This window comes from Gadus morhua, chromosome 8, assembly GCF_902167405.1.
Source record: "Gadus morhua chromosome 8, gadMor3.0, whole genome shotgun sequence".
NCBI lineage: Eukaryota > Metazoa > Chordata > Actinopteri > Gadiformes > Gadidae > Gadus > Gadus morhua.
This window is the reverse complement of record NC_044055.1, coordinates 22,337,300-22,356,026: the sequence shown is the minus strand read 5'-3', so window position 1 is coordinate 22,356,026 and position 18,727 is coordinate 22,337,300. Positions and strand designations below refer to the sequence as shown.

The following is an 18,727-nucleotide window of genomic DNA, read 5'->3' as shown; positions in this document are numbered from 1 at the left end:
CCATTTCAACCAACATACTTATACATAAACATGTGCATCCTCTTCATTTGATATGGCTCAATATTCAGTCTTTATTAATGCAACACTTGTTCAGTCACAGCATGCTGCATCAACATCCTGTGATGCTAGGTAGAATCTCCTCTCCTCCTGTTGTACACAGTTCAGGGACAGATGCCAGTACACAAATAGCATTCCTCTTTGGCTTTGTCAGTCAATATAAAACATATATATTTTTTAAACCCTATGGTTTAGCTAGAGACTGCTGAATTTAAAATTGTTCAGGTTAGCTTGGAATCGCTAGCTACTACTTTTAAAACTAAAATATCTTATAGTTTTTTAAATATCTAACTTTCATTTTATAATTGGGAGGACGGCACAGCACTTTTTGACAAAAATGGACAAGGGGCGAGGGCTGGGAGGGGAGGGTTAGTTAGTTTTACATGATGTCAGACTTTTTTACAAAGTCATTCAAACCATATATTGGTAATACATATATGTTTATATTAATTTATAAAAAAATCTAAAAGCAGTTAAACAAAAAAAACAACCCAGTAGTTGGGTTGAGAGGAGAGAGAAGACCCCGTAGCACAAGCTCCTCAAAACAAGCTCTTTCATGAATAGTTCGGTAAATGGACTGCATTTCTATAGTGCTTTTCTAACCAGTGGCTACTCAAAGCGCTTTATAATATTGCCTGACATTCACCGATGCATGCACCACGCAGGGCGACAGCCAGCTCGTCGAGAGGAGTCAGGTAGAGGCGTCTCGCTCAGGGACACCTCGACACGCGACACTATTAATCTTCTGGTTACCAGCCAACCCATTCTACCTCCTCAGCCACATGCCGCCCTATATTCACACGTTCTGAAACTCTTCAGTATATTGACCCACCCTGTTATTCCTTCATCCTCCCCACAACTCCAGAGACGTTTGTCTTCTACGGGAGCTCTGGCAAACCTTTGTGAATACATCCTTGATTAAATAGTTCTCAGGAGCATCATGACCTTTCTGTCTTCGCCAGGAAACTGCTCTTGTAGAAGACGCCCTTTTCTTCACAGGTTGACGGCCATCTTGAAGCTCTCTGACGATGACTCCATGAAGATCCAAACGGTCTTAATATCTCAAAATGAGCACAGTGTTTTACCCTTGGAGAAAAAGGCTTCCAGGAGGAGTCCAGTACTGGGAAGAGAGTGCAGAGGAAGGGTTGAGGTGATCAGGGGGTGGAGGAGTTCACTACTGGGTGGAGTATCCAACACCCTGCTGTCCACGGCACAGCAGGGAGAACTCCTTCACCACATCCTTCACCTGGCGCCTGTTGGTCTGCTCTCTGGAGGACAGACAGAACATCACAATAACATGAGCCAGGTCAGTTGGGCTGCTCCCTGGAGGACAGACGGACATAACATCACAATAACATGAGCCAGGTCAGTTGGGCTGCTCCCTGGAGGACAGACGGACATAACATCACAATAACATGAGCCAGGTCAGTTGGGCTGCTCCCTGGAGGACAGACGGACATAACATCACAATAACATGAGCCAGGTCAGTTGGGCTGCTCCCTGGAGGACAGACGGACAGAACATCACAATTACATGAACCAGGTCAGTTGTGCTGCTCCCTGGAGGACAGACGGACATAACATCACAATAACATGAGCCAGGTCAGTTGGGCTGCTCCCTGGAGGACAGACGGACATAACATCACAATAACATGAGCCAGGTCAGTTGGGCTGCTCCCTGGAGGACAGACAATCACTTGTTTCGGCTCCCTTGCTTGTTTTAGGACTTCAAAAATAGAATGACCAGACCTTCTGTAGGTCTACTGTAACGGAGGAACAACCAGACGAGGCCTGAGAGCCCAATCAAACAGTGAGAAGCAGCAGAGCCCAGAGAGCGACGGTGGTGGGGAACACGTACCTGAGCAGCCGCTGGCGGAAGGCGTCCTTCTGCTGGATGGAGACAAGGGTGGAGGGGAAGGTGGGGTCCTGAAGGGTCTCCTCCAGCCACCGGGCCAGCAGGCCCACACAGTTCCTGTTCATGCTGAACAACACCTCGGAGAAGTGGTCCCCCAGGCTCCGGGGGGCCTCGCCTCCCACCGCCTGCAGGGGAGCAGGGGCCATCCAGAGAGAAGATCAGGGGACTTAACCCTAACTTAAGGACATGCTCAACCTTAACGAGAACGATGCATTCAGTATGCTAAAAGTGGAAAATGATGTTATCACTTTTCTAGATAATTATACTCCTAAAGGTACTTTAACGAGACAGTTACTCTTTATCAATACAATTATCCATCTCAGTTAGGCTATTGTTTTGAGATCATTGTATATTTCTAGGGGCTTTACAGTGTCATAGATTTGTTAAGTGTAAAGTTCAATTAAATCTTAATTAAATGTAAGTTCTATAGGACACCTTTTAACGAGACAGAACTTTTGAAAATGCCTAAACCTTGATGTCGTGAACCCAGACTGTGTTCTGGGCCTTCCCCCGGGGGGGCGCTAGTTCACCTGCAGTAGGGTCTGCACCAGCAACCTTCCCTCGCTCAGCACCACCGCGCCAACGGCTGGGAGGTCTTTAAACCGCGGGAACAACTCCGTCTGGAGGACATAAAACACATCCTACATATAAACAACACATCCTGCATATAATCAACATATACTACAGCCTATGGTGTCACATATTAATTCACAAAGACATAATGTTCATATACAACAGCATATTATTGATGATGTACAATGTCTTTTCAGCACAGTCTTGTACTTCGTAGACAGTAATAATCTACATTTCACTCTTCAACATGCTCTGACTTACAAAGAACAAACTGGCCGATCGCACAGTGCCTGCTTCAGGACATTTAAGAAACATCACTCCTGAACAAGAGACAATAACACATTTGTTAGGATGGATGGAAGTGCAGAAAGTCAACACAGTATTCGTTGCTATTGACCAATAGCAACTTCTTCAACTTATTGAGAAAATCTTCTTCAGAGCTTGAATAGCTATGGTAAAAATATCGAGACTGTGGACCTTGTCCTTGAAATGTGTAACAGAAGGGACAAATAGCTCTATGTTGAAACACTCACCGCAGCAGAACAGTGAGCTAACATCCAGATGTTCAGAGAGGTAAAAATCAGGCTTCCTTTTGAAAATCTAAAAAAGGAGTAAAGTAAATCAAGGTTTTGTTTGTAAAACCATTAGAGACTCGCAGTCCGTTAATACAACTCAGTTAAAAGTAGACGCGGAGAAACACCTGGGCGTGCAGCTGCATGAATGAGTCCGCAATATCGGGGTGGTCTCTTGGGCCTGAAGCAGGACATGAATGATCAATGATCAATAAAGGCAGAATAGAACAGAACATGATATAATCACAGATAGTATCTGTCCCCATCTTTTATTACCTTGCTGGAAAATGGCGAGCGTAGCGGATGTCAACACTTTGACGAGGTCCTGGACGGGGCTGAAGAACTCCCTTTCTGCAGCGAATATGTGAACCATCTAGAATAAAACACACCCATCAAGTATTTAATGTATGGAGAACTATTTCAGACAGGATACCAAAGACCATGGCCCAATCACGAACCCCTGTGTGTTCAAGAAGAACTGGCCTACCTGGCGCGTGAGGTCCAGAGCTGAGGATTGTGGGTAGGTACAGTAAATCTGGCCCAGCATGGCGCTGAGCTGAGGCACCATGGGGCCGAAACCATGAAGCAACGTTCGCACAGACTTCTCAAATACCCCGCACACGGCCTGGAGGGACAGAAGTAGGGCACATACCCTTTACTATTTCAGCAACAACAACCTAACTTGTTGTTAGCAACCAGATTAACTTGTAGCTGTCTCTGGTCCCATATACATAAATAAACATTGGCATACACATACCTGTACACATACACACATACCTCCACCACCTCAGAGTCGTTGAGCCATTTACTGAGGATGTTCTGGATCAGCGTGAGCACCTGCTGTAACACGACCACCACCTGGATCCAGAACACACACACACCATCTAGCTTGTGGGTTTTGTGCTGATAAGACATGCCACGACATACATCTGATGGAAGTCTGATGTTTTGTGGCTGTGGATACGGACGTGGATTTGGCTTAAAATTAAATGAAGCCATTATACAATCTTGCAATTTGAAATAATATCAAGCTAAGTTTTTCTTTTGTTTTTTCTTTGCATTTGGAATATGTGGTTAAAAAAGGAAAAAGATCAAACTCAAGGCCTTTGTAGTCAGTTTGGCCAAAGCTTTGGTCTGGTCGCAGCAGATGAGTTGAGGTTGTGCTCACCGGGTTGTGGGGGGCCTGGGGGGGTGTGGGGGGTGCAGGGACAGCTGTCTCCAGGCTCGGTGCATGTCTGTTGATGTCTAGCGTGGTGAAGAGACTCGACAACAACCCCAGAATGTGTATGATGGACGGCTTGCTGGATGGACAGGGCTGCACAGAGAGAGAGATAGAGAGAGAGAGTTTGTCAACCATGACCAATTCATTGTCATGTTCAATAAGACTAAACCTTTCAGTTATGCTGATAAATAAAGAGACTCGGCACACACCATTGAGTCATACTTCCCTGATCGCCAAATTGGTGTCAGAAGTGTGATCACCAGGGAAGAGGACATTATCAGGGGGATACGAGAACGAGCTCAGACAGATTGAAGATTTCATTTGCCGCATTCGGGGAGATCCTTCTACCCTTCGACAGAAGAATCGCAGGGTCCCAGTGGTTCAGCCCACCTGATCTACGGTGCGGTTACTGGCAGGTGATGCTGGCACCAGAAGCCAGACCCAGAACAGATGTCACCATCGGCCAAGGCGTTGGTTGTTTCGCATGATGGCCTCTGCAATGTCCCCATCACATTTGAGATGATGATGGAAAGGATGCTTGCTCACAGCCTAAACCCCAAGAAAACCTCCTCCAGCGCAAGTCTGAGTTCTCGGGCCATTGAGTCAACGCAGAGGGGGTGGATACTAGGGCTGAACGATCTATCGTTTTCGACCGAAAATCGCGATCTCAAGCATTACGATTTTGGGATCGTCAAAGCTGCGTTTTTTTTTTTTTTGTTTTTTTTTTACAAAAGTGCAATTATTTTGATGCTGATGAGCCATTGAAGCAAGTTTACTTAAGAAAGAGGGCTCCCTTTTTATTTGACTTTTTTGGTTGTTGTTTCTTAGGTACTTGAATAAACAGTCTTGCATTTGAAATCTGTTGCCAGCAGTTATCATTATTGCATTACCTTAATGGAATTCATTGGTTATATTAATTTATACTGAAACTTGATTTAAAGAAAATAAATCGTGGTTGAAATCGAAACCGCAATCTCTACCAGAAAAATCGCAATTTCAATTTTTTCTTAAAATCGTTCAGCCCTAGTGGATACTGATCCTGCCAAGGTGGAAGTGGTAAGGAAATGGCCAGTTGGCAGCTGCTCTAGCTCTCCCCTGGTAATACCGACGTTTTGTCCAGGACATTGCCTCCATCGCCAGCCCTCCTACAACACCTCTCTGACAAGGGCTGGAGGTTCAAATGGAAAGACAACTGTATAGCCGCCTTGGCCCAGCTCCGTGCCACCCAGACCACCGCATCCATCTTGGCCCTTAGCCCCTTATCCTTGGTGTCATTTCATCGGGGACACTGATGGCAGTAATGTGGGAGTTGGGGGTAGTCCTCTCACAGGAGGGGGACGGAGGCGAGGGAGTAGTGGCCTATTACAGTCATGTGTTGAGCCGTTCTGAGCAAAGCCGACGTGAGCTTCTGGCAGTGGTGGTGGCTCTCCATCACTTTCGTCCCTGCCTCTCAGTCCTTACTCCTGTTTACATATCACGCTTCCCTGACCTGGCTACTCAGCATCAAGGAGCCCGAGGCCCCTGATGTCCCAGCGAGGACTGCAGACACTCAGCGAGACGGAACGACTCCCCAAGTGGCCACAATGCGACAGGTCGAGCCAGAGTGACAGACTGGTCGAAAACATGGCCGAATCACATGTACCCGTCACCTGTGCAAGAAAGTACTGGGTGTACACCGGCCACTCTCATGTTTGGGAAAAGCTGCAGACCAATGTAGACTTACCTCCTGGCACACCCTCAGGCACAGATCTTCCCACGATACCTGGCTTTAAGTACCTGCGGGACATCCAACAAAGTCTGGTGGAGGCACACCACTTCTGCCGGCAGCACCAGGAACAGCAAAACGGGCCGATGACACACATTGTCCCTTCACTGCTGGAGAGGAGCTGTGGATCTATAACCCAACCGGGAAGAAGGGTATCTCCCCAGAACTCCTAGCCTGTTGGTCGAGCACTGTGAGGGGTTGGAGCAGCTTCCAGATGTTCTGTACCAAGTGAAGATGTGTGTCAGGGGGCTGGTTGTGGTTCTGCATCGGGACCACTAAGCACCTTACCGCCTCTTGAAAGCCCTGCAGACCAGCCCAGCTAACCGTGCTCAGTTCCTCCAACAAGAGTGCTGGTCCAAACGGACATGGCGAACCAGGGCCTGTCACCAAGTGTGTTCGCAGGCTTCAGGGATGGCTTCCCTTTGATTGTCGGCTGAGGACAGGTGACATGCTGGTGGGAGTATAGCGACGGGGTTTCAAAGTTTATTCTCATGTTTCCCAGGATGCATTATGTGCAAAGCTGTTTTATAATGTTTTTGTGTTTTGTAAAAGTTAGGTATGATGCTTCAGTGTTGTTAGATATCGGTTATTATTCCTGCTAGAGTTTTCCCGCACGCGTTGAAACCTCTAGTTGAAGTTAAACCCATAGCATAATGTGGACACCCCAGTCGATAATGTAACAAATTTCTGAATGCATAATATAATAACAAATGTCAGGATATGTTGTTCACACATACGGCCCATCAGGGGAATATCAGGACTTACACATGTGTCTGAAAGCAGCTAGGGTGTGAGCATTTAATCACATTATAAAATTTGTCAATATATGGTAACAGGGGTAATTGTGCAATGGATAGTGTAGTATAGTATGCATTTAAATCAGTTATTAAATAGCTTTTACTGTTATTCAGGGCTGAAAAGTGCATTGACATTTTAAAATGCAAGACTACTATTGGTTAGTTGATTATAATAATCGTCATTGAGATTAAACATCTCTTCCAGTGTCCTGGCCAAGACAGGCAGTAGTAGCCCACAGTTACACATAGCATACACACAAAACAAAGAAAGAAGAAAAATAAAACAACTAAAACAGTCCGCAGGGGGAAGGGGGATATCAATATCTAAAGACATTACGGGAGGCTCAAGGAGAAGAGTAATATTAAGTTTGAGCAGCAAAGAGTAAAGACATTTTGGGAGGCCAAGGAGATGAGTAATATTGCATTACAACAATAAAGAGTAGTCTTGTGGTGGACTCTATAGACATAATTCTCCATACTGTGTTATTGACATGTTTTCGTTGTGTTATACACTTGTGTGTTAGTATGCCGGACGGCGCGATCTTTGAATTCAACGGTTTTTATATGACAAAATGAAGGACCTGCCATTGCTTGTCGAGGTCAGAAATTGTCTCTTCCCGTCTATTATCGCAATTTCTACAATCTATAGACAGAACGTCTTACCTGGGAGAGTTTGTCGACGGCGGAGCCATTATGTTTAAAAACATAACGTCTTACCTGGGCGAGTGTCGCTGCGGTGTGTGTGCGTGGGCGTGTGTTCTAACCTGCGCGTGTGTCGATGGCGGAGCCGTTATGTTTAAGGCCGAGTTTCGGTGTGGTGTATATACGTGCGTTTTAAAGAAGAGAAACCTAGACAGAGACAGAGAAGAGAGAAGAGAGAGAGCGTACCCTTGCTTGTTATTGCGAAGATTGCCACGACACCAAGTGATGGCAGAATCTTACCTGCTTAATAATAATACTAATCCTAAAAGTAAAAATCGGAATAAATGAATTTGTAGATTTTTGTTTAGCATATGTATTTAAAAAAGGCTTTAAATACATTTAATCTCCAAAATTCAATTATTTGTAATAATAAATCAATAAATTATAAACAATAAAATAGGGTTAGAAAAAAAATGACTGTATAAATAGAAGTGTATAATATTTGAGTTGTGTACCTGCTGCTGGGCCAGAGACTCCAGCCTCTGGATGTGGGGGCTGAGGAAGGACTGCAGGCTGCCCAGCACCGCCTCCACCGGCAGGGAGGACAGCAGGAAGCCCACCCCCTGCATCAGCCACATGCACTGGCTGCTCTGCACACACACAACACACAAACACACACACGCACACACACACACACACACACACACACACACACACACACACACACACACACACACACACACACACACACACACACACACACACACACACACACACACGCCCACAAGCACACACACACACACACACACACACACACACACACACACACACAAACACACACACGCCAGCATATACACGGCACACACACACAGACCGACACACACACACAAGCACACACACACACACACACACACACACACACACACACACACACACACACACACACACACACACACACACATACACACACACACACACACACACACACACACACACACACACACACACACACACACACACACACACACACACACACACACAAGCACATACACATGTACGCATAAAACACACACGAATGCACAAAACACATACCACAGAGAGAAAGAGAGAAGAGACCTAAACATACAATATAATCATATACAATGTTTCCTATCTACAATCTACAGTCCAGCAGTGCTGTGTGTTGAAGTCTGTATACTGACCTTATGGACGTCCCCCAGCAGAACATCCTGTAGACAGAGAAAGTGAGCTGAGTGAACAATAGAATCCATTACTACCCGTACGTCTCTCGTAATTGTCATAATTCCCATCATATCTCTCTCTCTTCCATGCCTTCTTTCCCTGTTTTTGTCTAGAATGTGTTTGTGTGTGTGTGTGTGTGTGTGTGTGTGTGTGTGTGTGTGTGTGTGTGTGTGTGTGTGTGTGTGTGTGTGTGTGTGTGTGTGTGTGTGTGTGGTTGTGTTTGTGGGTGTGTGTGTTTGTGTGTGTGTGCCTGTGTATAATAACTACCTTAGTTAAAAGACCAACCAATGCATAACCAATACTGGAATACTTTCTTTAGCACAGTCTCGTTTGAAATGAAAACAGGAGGAAAGACAAGACGACTGGGGATGAGTCAGCCTGGGGCCCTCAGGGGCGGAGTCAGCCTGGGGCCCCCAGGGGCAGAGTCAGCCAGGGGCCCTCTGTCTATGTGTACCTGTGACACGCGGATGATGTCGTGGGCGTAGGGCGCCAGGTCGTGCTGACACTCGCGGCAGATCCTCTTCAGGGTGGAGACGCTGGAGACCGACAGCTCCGGCTTGGCCAGCCCCTGAAGCACCATGGGTAATATTTTGACCAGCATCACGGGGTGGTCTGCCAGCCACTCGGCCAGGGATCCTGGGGGGCACGAGGGCAGGCCAGGTCAGGGGGGGTGGGGATGGGTTTGGTTAGGACTCAGAGGTTACAGAGAATAAAGAATCTGATCCCGACATCGTCAGCATCAAGTCAACTCGCCGCTACATGTGCTTCACAGGCCGTGTTCACAACGTAATAACATCACAAAGCGATAGTTATGTTATCATAACTAGTTATATGAACGTAGCGATGGAAGAGATGAAATCGAACAGACAGTGCCGCGTTTACATAGACACTTCTAATCGGATCAGAAGTGTCTATGTTAATGCAGCTAGTGTACAAAGAATTAGGTCATCACTTACCAGGGAAAACTGTGTTGATCGGATGCTAGCAAGATGCTAAGGATGACCTCAACTGAACAGAGGTGTGACAGACACACAGTTCATTCATGTGGCGGCCATAGTGCTGAATGATTGATGTGTCCTGCTCGATGTGGGGTATGAGGTATGAGGTATGATGAAGCTGACCTCTGGTCTACCGATGGTGTATGGCCTACCGATGGTGTAGTGACGGTGTAGGCCTACCGATGGTGTATTGACGGCGTAGGCCTACCGATGTTTCACAGGACGTGTCGGCCTACCGATGGTGTACTGACAGTGTTGGCCTACCGATGGTGTAGTGACGGTGTCTGGCCTACCGATGGTGTAGTGTTGTGTCAGCCTACCAATGGTGTACTGGAGGTGTAGGCCTACCGATGGTGTACATGACGGTGTCGGCCAGCAGGACAGTGCTGATGCTGATCCTAGGCAGCAGGCCGATCAGGCCAGGGATGACGTCAGAGTAGTTGACATCGATGGTCTCGGCGATGGACTGGAAGCCGAACAGCAGGGCCTCAATGTCCTGAAGATCACAGTACACGAATGGCTTTAAATTCTAACTCTTTTTAACTTGATATCTGTAAATTCTGAAACATTTAATTTAAACATTCTACAAACTCTAAGTATACAAAAAAGATCATTCAAACGTAAGTGAAAAACCACATTTAAAATAAACAAGTAAATACTTATACTATACATTTCTATTAATGTAAAATGGGTGACCACTGTGTTACCACTATGCATAACATGTAGTTCAGATATCCATAGATGGTTCACTGTACAGTGTGTATGGATGGCTCACTGTACAGTGTGTATGGATGGTTCACTGTACAGTGTGTATGGATGGTTCACTATACAGTGTGTATGGATGGCTCACTGTACAGTGTATATGGATGGTTCACTGTACAGTGTGTATGGATGGCTCACTGTACAGTGTGTATGGATGGCTCACAGTGTGTATTGATGGTTCACTGTACAGTGTGTATGGATGGCTCACTGTACTGTGTGTATGGATGGCTCACTGTACAGTGTGTATAGATGGTTCACTGTACAGTGTGTATGGATGGCTCACTGTACAGTGTGTATGGATGGCTCACTGTACAGTGTGCATGGATGGTTCACTGTACAGTGTGCATGGATGGTTCACTGTACAGTGTGCATGGATGGTTCACTGTACAGTGTGTATGGATGGCTCACTGTACAGTGTGTATGGATGGCTCACTGTACAATGGTATGGATGGCTCACTGTACAGTGTGTATGGATGGATCACTGTACAGTGTGTATGGTTGGCTCACTGTACAGTGTGTATGGATGGTTCACTGTACAGTGTGAATGGGTGGCTCACTGTGCAGTGTGTATGGATGGCTCACTGTACAGTGTGTATGGATGGCTCACTGTACAGTGTGTATGGATGGCTCACTGTACAGTGTGTATGGATGGCTCACAGTGTGTATGGATGGTTCACTGTACAGTGTGTATGGGTGGTTCACTGTACAGTTTGTATGGGTGGTTCACTGTACAGTGGGTATGGATGGCTCACTGTACAGTGTGTATGGATGGCTCACTGTACAATGGTATGGATGGCTCACTGTACAGTGTGTATGGATGGTTCACTGTACAGTGTGTATGGGTGGCTCACTGTACAGTTTGTATGGGTGGTTCACTGTACAGTGTGTATGGGTGGTTCACTGTACAGTGTTTATGGATGGCTCAGTGTACAGTGTGTATGGATGGCTCACTGTACAGTGTGTATGGATGGTTCACTGTACAGTGTGTATGGATGGTTCACTGTGTGCAGTGTGGTGAGGCGCTACCTGCCAGGCGGCCCCCCGCCCTGGGCCCAGGACCAGGCCGCCCAGCCGCTCGTACAGGCTGCTGAGCAGCTCCGCCCCCAGCATCTCATACACATACATCAGGGTGTCAGAGATGTCCACTCTGCAACGCACAACACCACACACCACACACACAACAAGGTTCACGCATGTTTTGTATATCCTGAAAATGATCAGTAAAAATGTGATTAAACAACCAAATTGATATTACATAATACATGGTCAGGATGGCTCCTAGTGGAAAGGTAATGTGTTCAATTCCTTGTTTCCATAGTTGACCAGGCATCCTTGAGCAGATGCTCTAACAACTTAACGCTCCTAAAAAGGAATGCATCTGAATAGAGCAAAGAGCTCCACCAATCAAAGACATTGTGTGACGCTTTAGGATTATGGGTAGTGTGGTTTCAAAGGACGTCGCGAAAAAATCGTGTTTTTCTAAAAAGTAGAAGTTAACTTTTTTAACTTGTGGCTTCTGCAGGAGCAAATACCATCGATTCACAATATAACGTTGTGGTTAAGTATACTTTGGATGATTACGACATTATGGCTTTTAATCAAAACCTCAATGGAGAAAAATATCTGGATTTTTATTTCCGGAACCACACTGTCTTTTTAACTATAAGTTAGTGTCAGTAACCCCGTAAACAATGTCTTCTGATCCACTCTCCACCTTACTAATAAAACCCATTGAGGCACGCCCCTCTCCCCGGGGACCTCCTGCTGTCTGACCTGTAGGTCCTGAACTGCTCCTTGTCGTCGACGCTCCAGGAGGCGTACTCCTCCTCGGGGGCGTAGTGGGCTTTCTGCAGCAGCACCTCCACCAGCCGGACGTACACCTCCCTGTACACCGACAGGTACAGCGCCTGCCTCTCTTCCTCCAGGGACATGATGTCGTCCTGAACACGCAACACCGCCATGACGTCACCATGACTTCACCGTGACATCACCATGACATCACCAGGAGATCACCATGACATCACCAGGAAATCACCATGACATCACCATGACGTCACCATGACATCACCATGACATCGCCATGACATCGCCATGACATCACCATGACATCACCAGGAAATCACCATGACGTCACCATGACGTCACCATGACATCACCATGACATCGCCATGACATCGCCCAACCCAGTCTCACGGAAATACGTGACACCGTCTCGTCATTTAATCTATTCATTCGTGATCTGGGACTTGTAATTTAAATTTTTTCGTGCCAAAAGCACAAACTTCTATCAATATGACAGCTTTTGGCCAACCGTTTCTACTTTCACCCTTGATTCTGGGAAATTGTGACAATTCACGGATATATTTAATGCAGGTGCGCTGCTCTGTAGGCAAACCGCGACGGAAAAAAAGGTAGCTGCTTCATCTCTTCTTTTTAGAATGAGTTTGAAATTTGTGCTTTTGGTACGAAAAAATTGAAATTACGTGTCCCAGATCACTAATGAAAAGATTAAATTATGTGACTTGACAGTGTCACGTATTTCCGTGAGACTGGGTTGCATCGCCATGACATCGCCATGACATCAACTAACATCACCAGGACATCACCTATCATCACCATGACATCACCATGACATCACCATGACATCACCTAACATCACCATGACATCACCATGTCATCACCAGGATATCGGCATGACGTCAGTGAACATCACTAGGACATCACCTTGACATCACCATGACATCACCTAACATCACCTCACATCACCATGACATCACCATGACATCACCATGACATCGCCTAACATCACCTAACGTCACCATGACATCACCATGACATCACCTAACATCACCTAACATCACCATGACATCACCATGACATCACCTTACATCACCATGACATCACCTTACATCACCATGACATCACCATGACATCACCTAACATTGTATGTTGTACTTCAGAGAACATTGTGTACCTTAAGGTTTAGCTGAATCCCAAACCAAAGAGATGACTATGAGTCAAATCTACACACCCTTCCTTCACCACAACAAGCTGAACGGAGAAGGACTCTGAACCAAGCGGAGCTCGTCCTCTGAGCCCTGCTGCTGACCTGCAGGGTGTACCAGAAGGTGAGGGTCAGGGAGCTGCTGGTCTCGCTGACCGGGTAGTGGCCAGGGGTCCCAGTGCAGAACAGGATCATGTTGACCAGGGCCAGGTAGTCCTGCCATAGGTCCACCTGCTCCAGCAGCACCCTGCAGCCAAGACCCCGCCCCACCCATAGGTTAACACTAATAAACAAAACTACAATAGGACTAATCTCTTTTGTTGTGTGTATGTTTGTAGATGTGTGTTTGTGTGTGTGAGTGTATGTGTGTTCGTGTGTGTGTGTGTGTGTTTGTAAATTGGTGCAGGTGTGTACATGTGTGTATGTGTGTACATGTGTGTGTGTGTGTATGTATCTGAGTGTATGTGTGTGTGTGTGTGTATCTTGAGTGTATGTGTGTGTGTGTGTGTGTGTGTGGTTCACCTGGAGTGTGTCTCCCCCAGAGCGACGGCGATGCGACAGATTCCGTGGGTGGTCTCCATGTCCCCGGCCCCCGCCGCCGCCTCCAGCCGCTCCCTGAGCCCAAGCACCACGGGGATGAGGCCCCCCAGGGCCGCCCTGCACCTGGACACACACACACACACACACACACACACACACACACACACACACACACACACACACACACACACACACACACACTCACACACAGGCAGACACACACACGCAGACACAAACATACACACGCAGACACACACACAGGGACACGCACATACACACGCAGTCACACACACGTGGACACACACATACACACGTAGACACACACACGCAGACACACACACACACATATGGACACATACATGGACACGCACACGCAGAAGCACACACAAACACATGGATACACAGACACAAACACAAGTGGACACGCACACGCAGATACAATCACACACACACGCACGCACGCATTCACACACACACACACACACGCAGACACACACATACACACACACACGCAGACACACGCAACAACACACATTAACACTGTAACTCCTCCAGCGATCCTCAGTGAAGGCTGGAGAGATGATCACGTCCCCCGCCCCTGGTTCCACCGTCTCACCGCTGGCAGTCAGGCTGCGACAGCACCGTGACGATGGTCTCCACGGCCGCGTCGAAGAGCTCCGCGTCGCCTAGCGCCGAGAAGCAGTCCTCCACCAGCCCCCGGCTCTCCTCCAGCGCCACCCCCAGCGCCGTCCAGCCCGACAGGCAGCGCAGCACCCTCTGCTTCACCGGCCCCGGGGAGTCCGGGCTCTGGAGGAGCCGCCGCAGCAGGGGACACACCGTGGCCCACTCCCCAGCCAGGGCCTCCCTCAGCTGGGCACGGCGGGCCTGGGCCAGCCGGCTGCTCTGGAACTCCTCGGGCAGCACGGTGAGCAGCTCCAGGAGGACCAGGCAGCGGGCGTGGGGAGGAGGCTCCTGGGGGCCCTCCTGTGGGCCCTCCTGGGGGGCAGCCGCGGCCCCCTCGGGGGTCTCTGTCTCCGGCTGGAGGGCCCTCACCAGGTCGGCCACGGGCTTGGGCCAGGCCTGGGGCACCAGGTTGAGGGCCAGGGAGGCCAGGGCCACACACAGCCTGGTCAGCACCATCCTGGGCCCTGAGGAGAAGCGCAGGACGTGGGAGAGCAGCTGGGTCCGCAGGCCCGGGTGCTGGTCGGGCTGGAGGTCCGCCCAGTGGTGGGAGATCTTGGTGTGGAGCGTGCTGGCCCCGAAGAACTGGACCTCGGGCAGCTGGGTGATCAGGAAGAGGACAGTGTCAGGCATCACGCCGCCACAGGGCTGTTACCATTAAGGACATGGATGTAGCACATTCAATGCCACATACAAGGCAATATTACTAAACACACTCCTACTATTTCGTCATTTAGAATAGAATAGAATAGAATAGAAAGCTTTATTGTTATTGTACAAAGTACAACGAAATGCAATGGGCAGCTCCTTAAAAGCGCACACATGTTATCGAATGTATAATATACAAAAGCAATATGTAATAAAAATCTAGCTAGCTGACTGTTTTAACCAAAGTGACCTATTCTCATGTCGTTAAGGAGCGAGTAAAGGTTAGGATCCCTTCAGGTAGACTGTCAGCGTTGGCGATCGTAACCCAGGAACCCCTCACCACTACAGTCAACAAGAAGGAGCATCTCACAACAGAGACACTTGCAGTCCGTGGTTTGCTGTTTGTGTGTTTGCGGGGAAAGCTCCGGGACAGACCTTGTCGGGGCCCAGCAGAGCCCAGCAGAAGTGCCACGCCTGTGGGGAGGCCTGGGCCTGTGTCAGCCACCGCTGGGCGGCGTTCTTCTGCTCCATGTCGGGGTCGTAGTACAGCTGCTGGAGGGCCTGGGAGACACACACAAGGGGAAGCATTCAGTGTTAGGTCTGGATGCTGTTTATGAGAAGTGGAATATGTTATGTAGGGAGGACTTTTCATTTGAAAGGCCGGTTGATGGATAATATTTCATAATTTCAGATCAACATCAGTGCTTTTTTGTTACTTGTAATTAATGAGCAGGTATGGGATATGAATCTTGCCCAAGGAGGCCTAGACTTTGGCAGGCAGACAATGGGGTTTGAACCCAGAACCTGGGGCTGGGAGTAAACTAGGCCTACTCATGAATTGCAGTTGTTCTTTATAACAACTAGCCAGACAGCATGAGGAGGGTTATTATTAGCACAGCATATGCTTTAGTGTACCAGATATCACATTACATGGTAGCGGGCATGCTCAAACTTTAAAGTCCCATAATATATTCAAATCTAATTGTTGAACAACAATGGTGTCATTCTAATTCATTGTGCCCAATATGGACAATATATTTGGCACATAGTATAACAATATGTAGTCTATAAGGTCCTATAGGTCCTATAGGTCCTATAAGGTCCATGATTAATTCAATAACCACCCGTTTTTTTCCACTGACTTAAAAATCACGTGTGCATAAGCATCAAAATAAAACAGCAATAATAAACCCGAAGTTACTTTCTAACTTACATTCTCGACCGTCACCACTAACTCCCCCGGGCTGTCTCCTGTATTGCCCACAGGCTCCATCTGGAGCAGTAAAGGACCACTGTAGGTGATCTGTCTGTCCGTTCAACACCCTGTTTAAGAAAATAAAGAAGTGAATAAGAGACAATATGGTTTAGTTATAATAGACTGCGGAGACGGGACATATCCCACCAACCCCCCCTGCATTTATTGCGAGTCTGTTAACACTGACCTCTGGAGCGATTAGAGCAAATAAGTTCTTTCAAATTACTTTTTTATGTTACTGCTTTGGCTCCGGCATTATCTACAAACACAACGATAGAATACAACACAAGTGGTACACGGTGGAGACTGGACTCGGTGGCGATCCGGTAGAACACTCCTCTGTCCACTTTCTACACTGCGCGGCGCGGCTGACAGCTGCGAGTGTGACGCGCTGACGGCTGATTGACGCCCCCCAAGACAAACACACACACACACACACACACACGCGCGCGCACGCACGCACGCACGCACGCACGCACACACACGCACGCACACACGCACGCACACGCACACACACACACACACACACACACACACACACACACACACACACACACACACACACACACACACAGACACCCACCCTTGCCCCCCACCACGAAACAGTTGCCGATGCGTAATAACGCAGACTTCCAGTTTTAAAGGTTGGGTAGGTGATTTGCGAAACGCCAGCAGATTTTGAAAATACACAACTCAAATGGTCCTACCCCCTCTCCTTCAACGCTGACTCTGACTCCACCCATTCCAAGTACCTGGACGCGCAATCATGCACGAGCGCGAACAGAGATGCGCGAGAGCGAGCCAGGCTAGCGTAGGTTTTCGTTTAACAACATGGCACTACATTCAGCTGTAAGTTGCACCCAGTACCGCGGGAAGTAGGAGTGCTGGGGGTGCTGCAACACCCCCTGTCCGAGGCCCTGTCTTATCACAGAAAACGATCATTTCTAAAAACTCCGGCCAAAGTGGAGATTTCTGAAAACGCCGGTTATGTGTTGTCGTGTCAACGGGGAGAAACGGGATTTTAGGTTCTGAAGCGTCACATTATGCACCAGGAAATGCTTAACGTCATGTGAGCGCCCGCTGTACCGTATTGGTCCGAATATAAACACAAACCCCATTATAAGACGACCTATATTTGGAAAAGAGATTTGAAGACCAGATCCGTTTTTTATGAATAAATAAATTGTATTCATTGAAATAATATACGAAAATAAAAAGGCATCGAATAAAACACTGCATTGCCACTAAACAGTAGTGCAAATAGGCCGTACTGATGTGTACACCAAAGACTATTCCTGACACTCCTCTGCCCCGCTGTGTTCGCTCTGGCTGTGGTCGCTCCGAACTGTTTCGGCCCGTGGCAAAGCGAGTCATCCTCGCTGCTGTCCAAGGCATTTTGAGACGCAGCATTTATTTAATGCTCATATGACCTAGTGCTGAAAAAAGGTTATATGAAAAAGTGTGAGGGTAGCGGTGGTGCGCTAAACTTGTTCTGTGAGCAGCTGGATGTGAACGATCGATTTTCAACTGTCCGCGCATGCACTGGTGTAATTGAGCTGCGCTGCTATACATCTTTTTTTATCAATGTAACGAGTTGCGAGTCTAGTGCAGGCTGAGTTTTTTTTTTTCCCTGCACCCCCTGCTGAGAATACGTTCTCGCTGCAATGGTTGGACCAGATGTTATAAACATTAAACGGTCACATAAATCATTACTATTTTTAGAAAATGTATGTTTGTTTCATATAATTGTATTGGAAGTCCTGGTTTTCACTAGGGTTGCCGCGGTGTGGACATTTTCACACCGAGTAATACACTCGTCTCCACACCGGTATTACCGAGTATAAACGGTATAAACTTTGAAACTAGGTCAACCGCCACACAAGCATCGGTTTTTAGACCCTTCTCGTCCTTCAGTTGCCGCCAACGTTCGAAAGCAGCGCCTAGGATTATTCTTGATTTCAGTTTTTCTCTTTCAGCGTTTTTATTATCAATTACTCTCTGAAAAAGAGTTTTCCTTCTCTTTGCTGGTGGTGGTGGTGGTGGTGGGGATGGTGG

The 18,727-nt window shown here is 47.5% G+C and overlaps 1 protein-coding gene across 2 annotated transcripts; it reads right to left on the bottom strand.

The window, feature by feature from the left end:
* Nucleotides 1–46: 46 nt before the first annotated feature.
* Nucleotides 47–17,046, bottom strand: LOC115548240 (importin-13). 2 transcript variants are annotated; one of them, XM_030362706.1, is made up of 22 exons: nt 16,860–17,046; nt 16,631–16,740; nt 15,853–15,978; nt 14,705–15,369; nt 14,071–14,211; nt 13,654–13,795; nt 12,318–12,484; nt 11,571–11,691; nt 10,131–10,278; nt 9,239–9,420; nt 8,745–8,771; nt 8,058–8,192; nt 4,285–4,431; nt 3,894–3,974; nt 3,604–3,741; nt 3,393–3,489; nt 3,245–3,297; nt 3,078–3,144; nt 2,806–2,864; nt 2,502–2,591; nt 1,915–2,096; nt 47–1,325 (listed from the first exon to the last, which is right to left on the bottom strand). In XM_030362706.1, exons 2-22 carry the CDS (start codon nt 16,688–16,690, stop codon nt 1,232–1,234), a joined length of 2,922 nt encoding a protein of 973 aa, XP_030218566.1. In that variant the 5' UTR covers nt 16,691–16,740; nt 16,860–17,046; the 3' UTR covers nt 47–1,231. The 2 variants fall into 2 exon arrangements, 1 of the variants encoding a protein (XP_030218566.1); XR_003977560.1 differs by lacking the exon at nt 2,806–2,864 and having other exon boundaries at nt 1,221–1,325.
* Nucleotides 17,047–18,727: the final 1,681 nt, after the last annotated feature.

Coding starts and splice junctions, on each gene's coding strand:
- LOC115548240 (XM_030362706.1), bottom strand. CDS start 16,690: ATGGAGCCTGTGGGCAATACAGGAGACAGCCCGGGGGAGTTAGTGGTG. Junction 12,485..13,653: donor CCTTCTGGTACACCCTGCAG/GTCAGCAGCAGG, acceptor TTGCGTGTTCAG/GACGACATCATGTCCCTGGA. Junction 2,097..2,501: donor TGGTGCAGACCCTACTGCAG/GTGAACTAGCGC, acceptor GCTCCCCTGCAG/GCGGTGGGAGGCGAGGCCCC.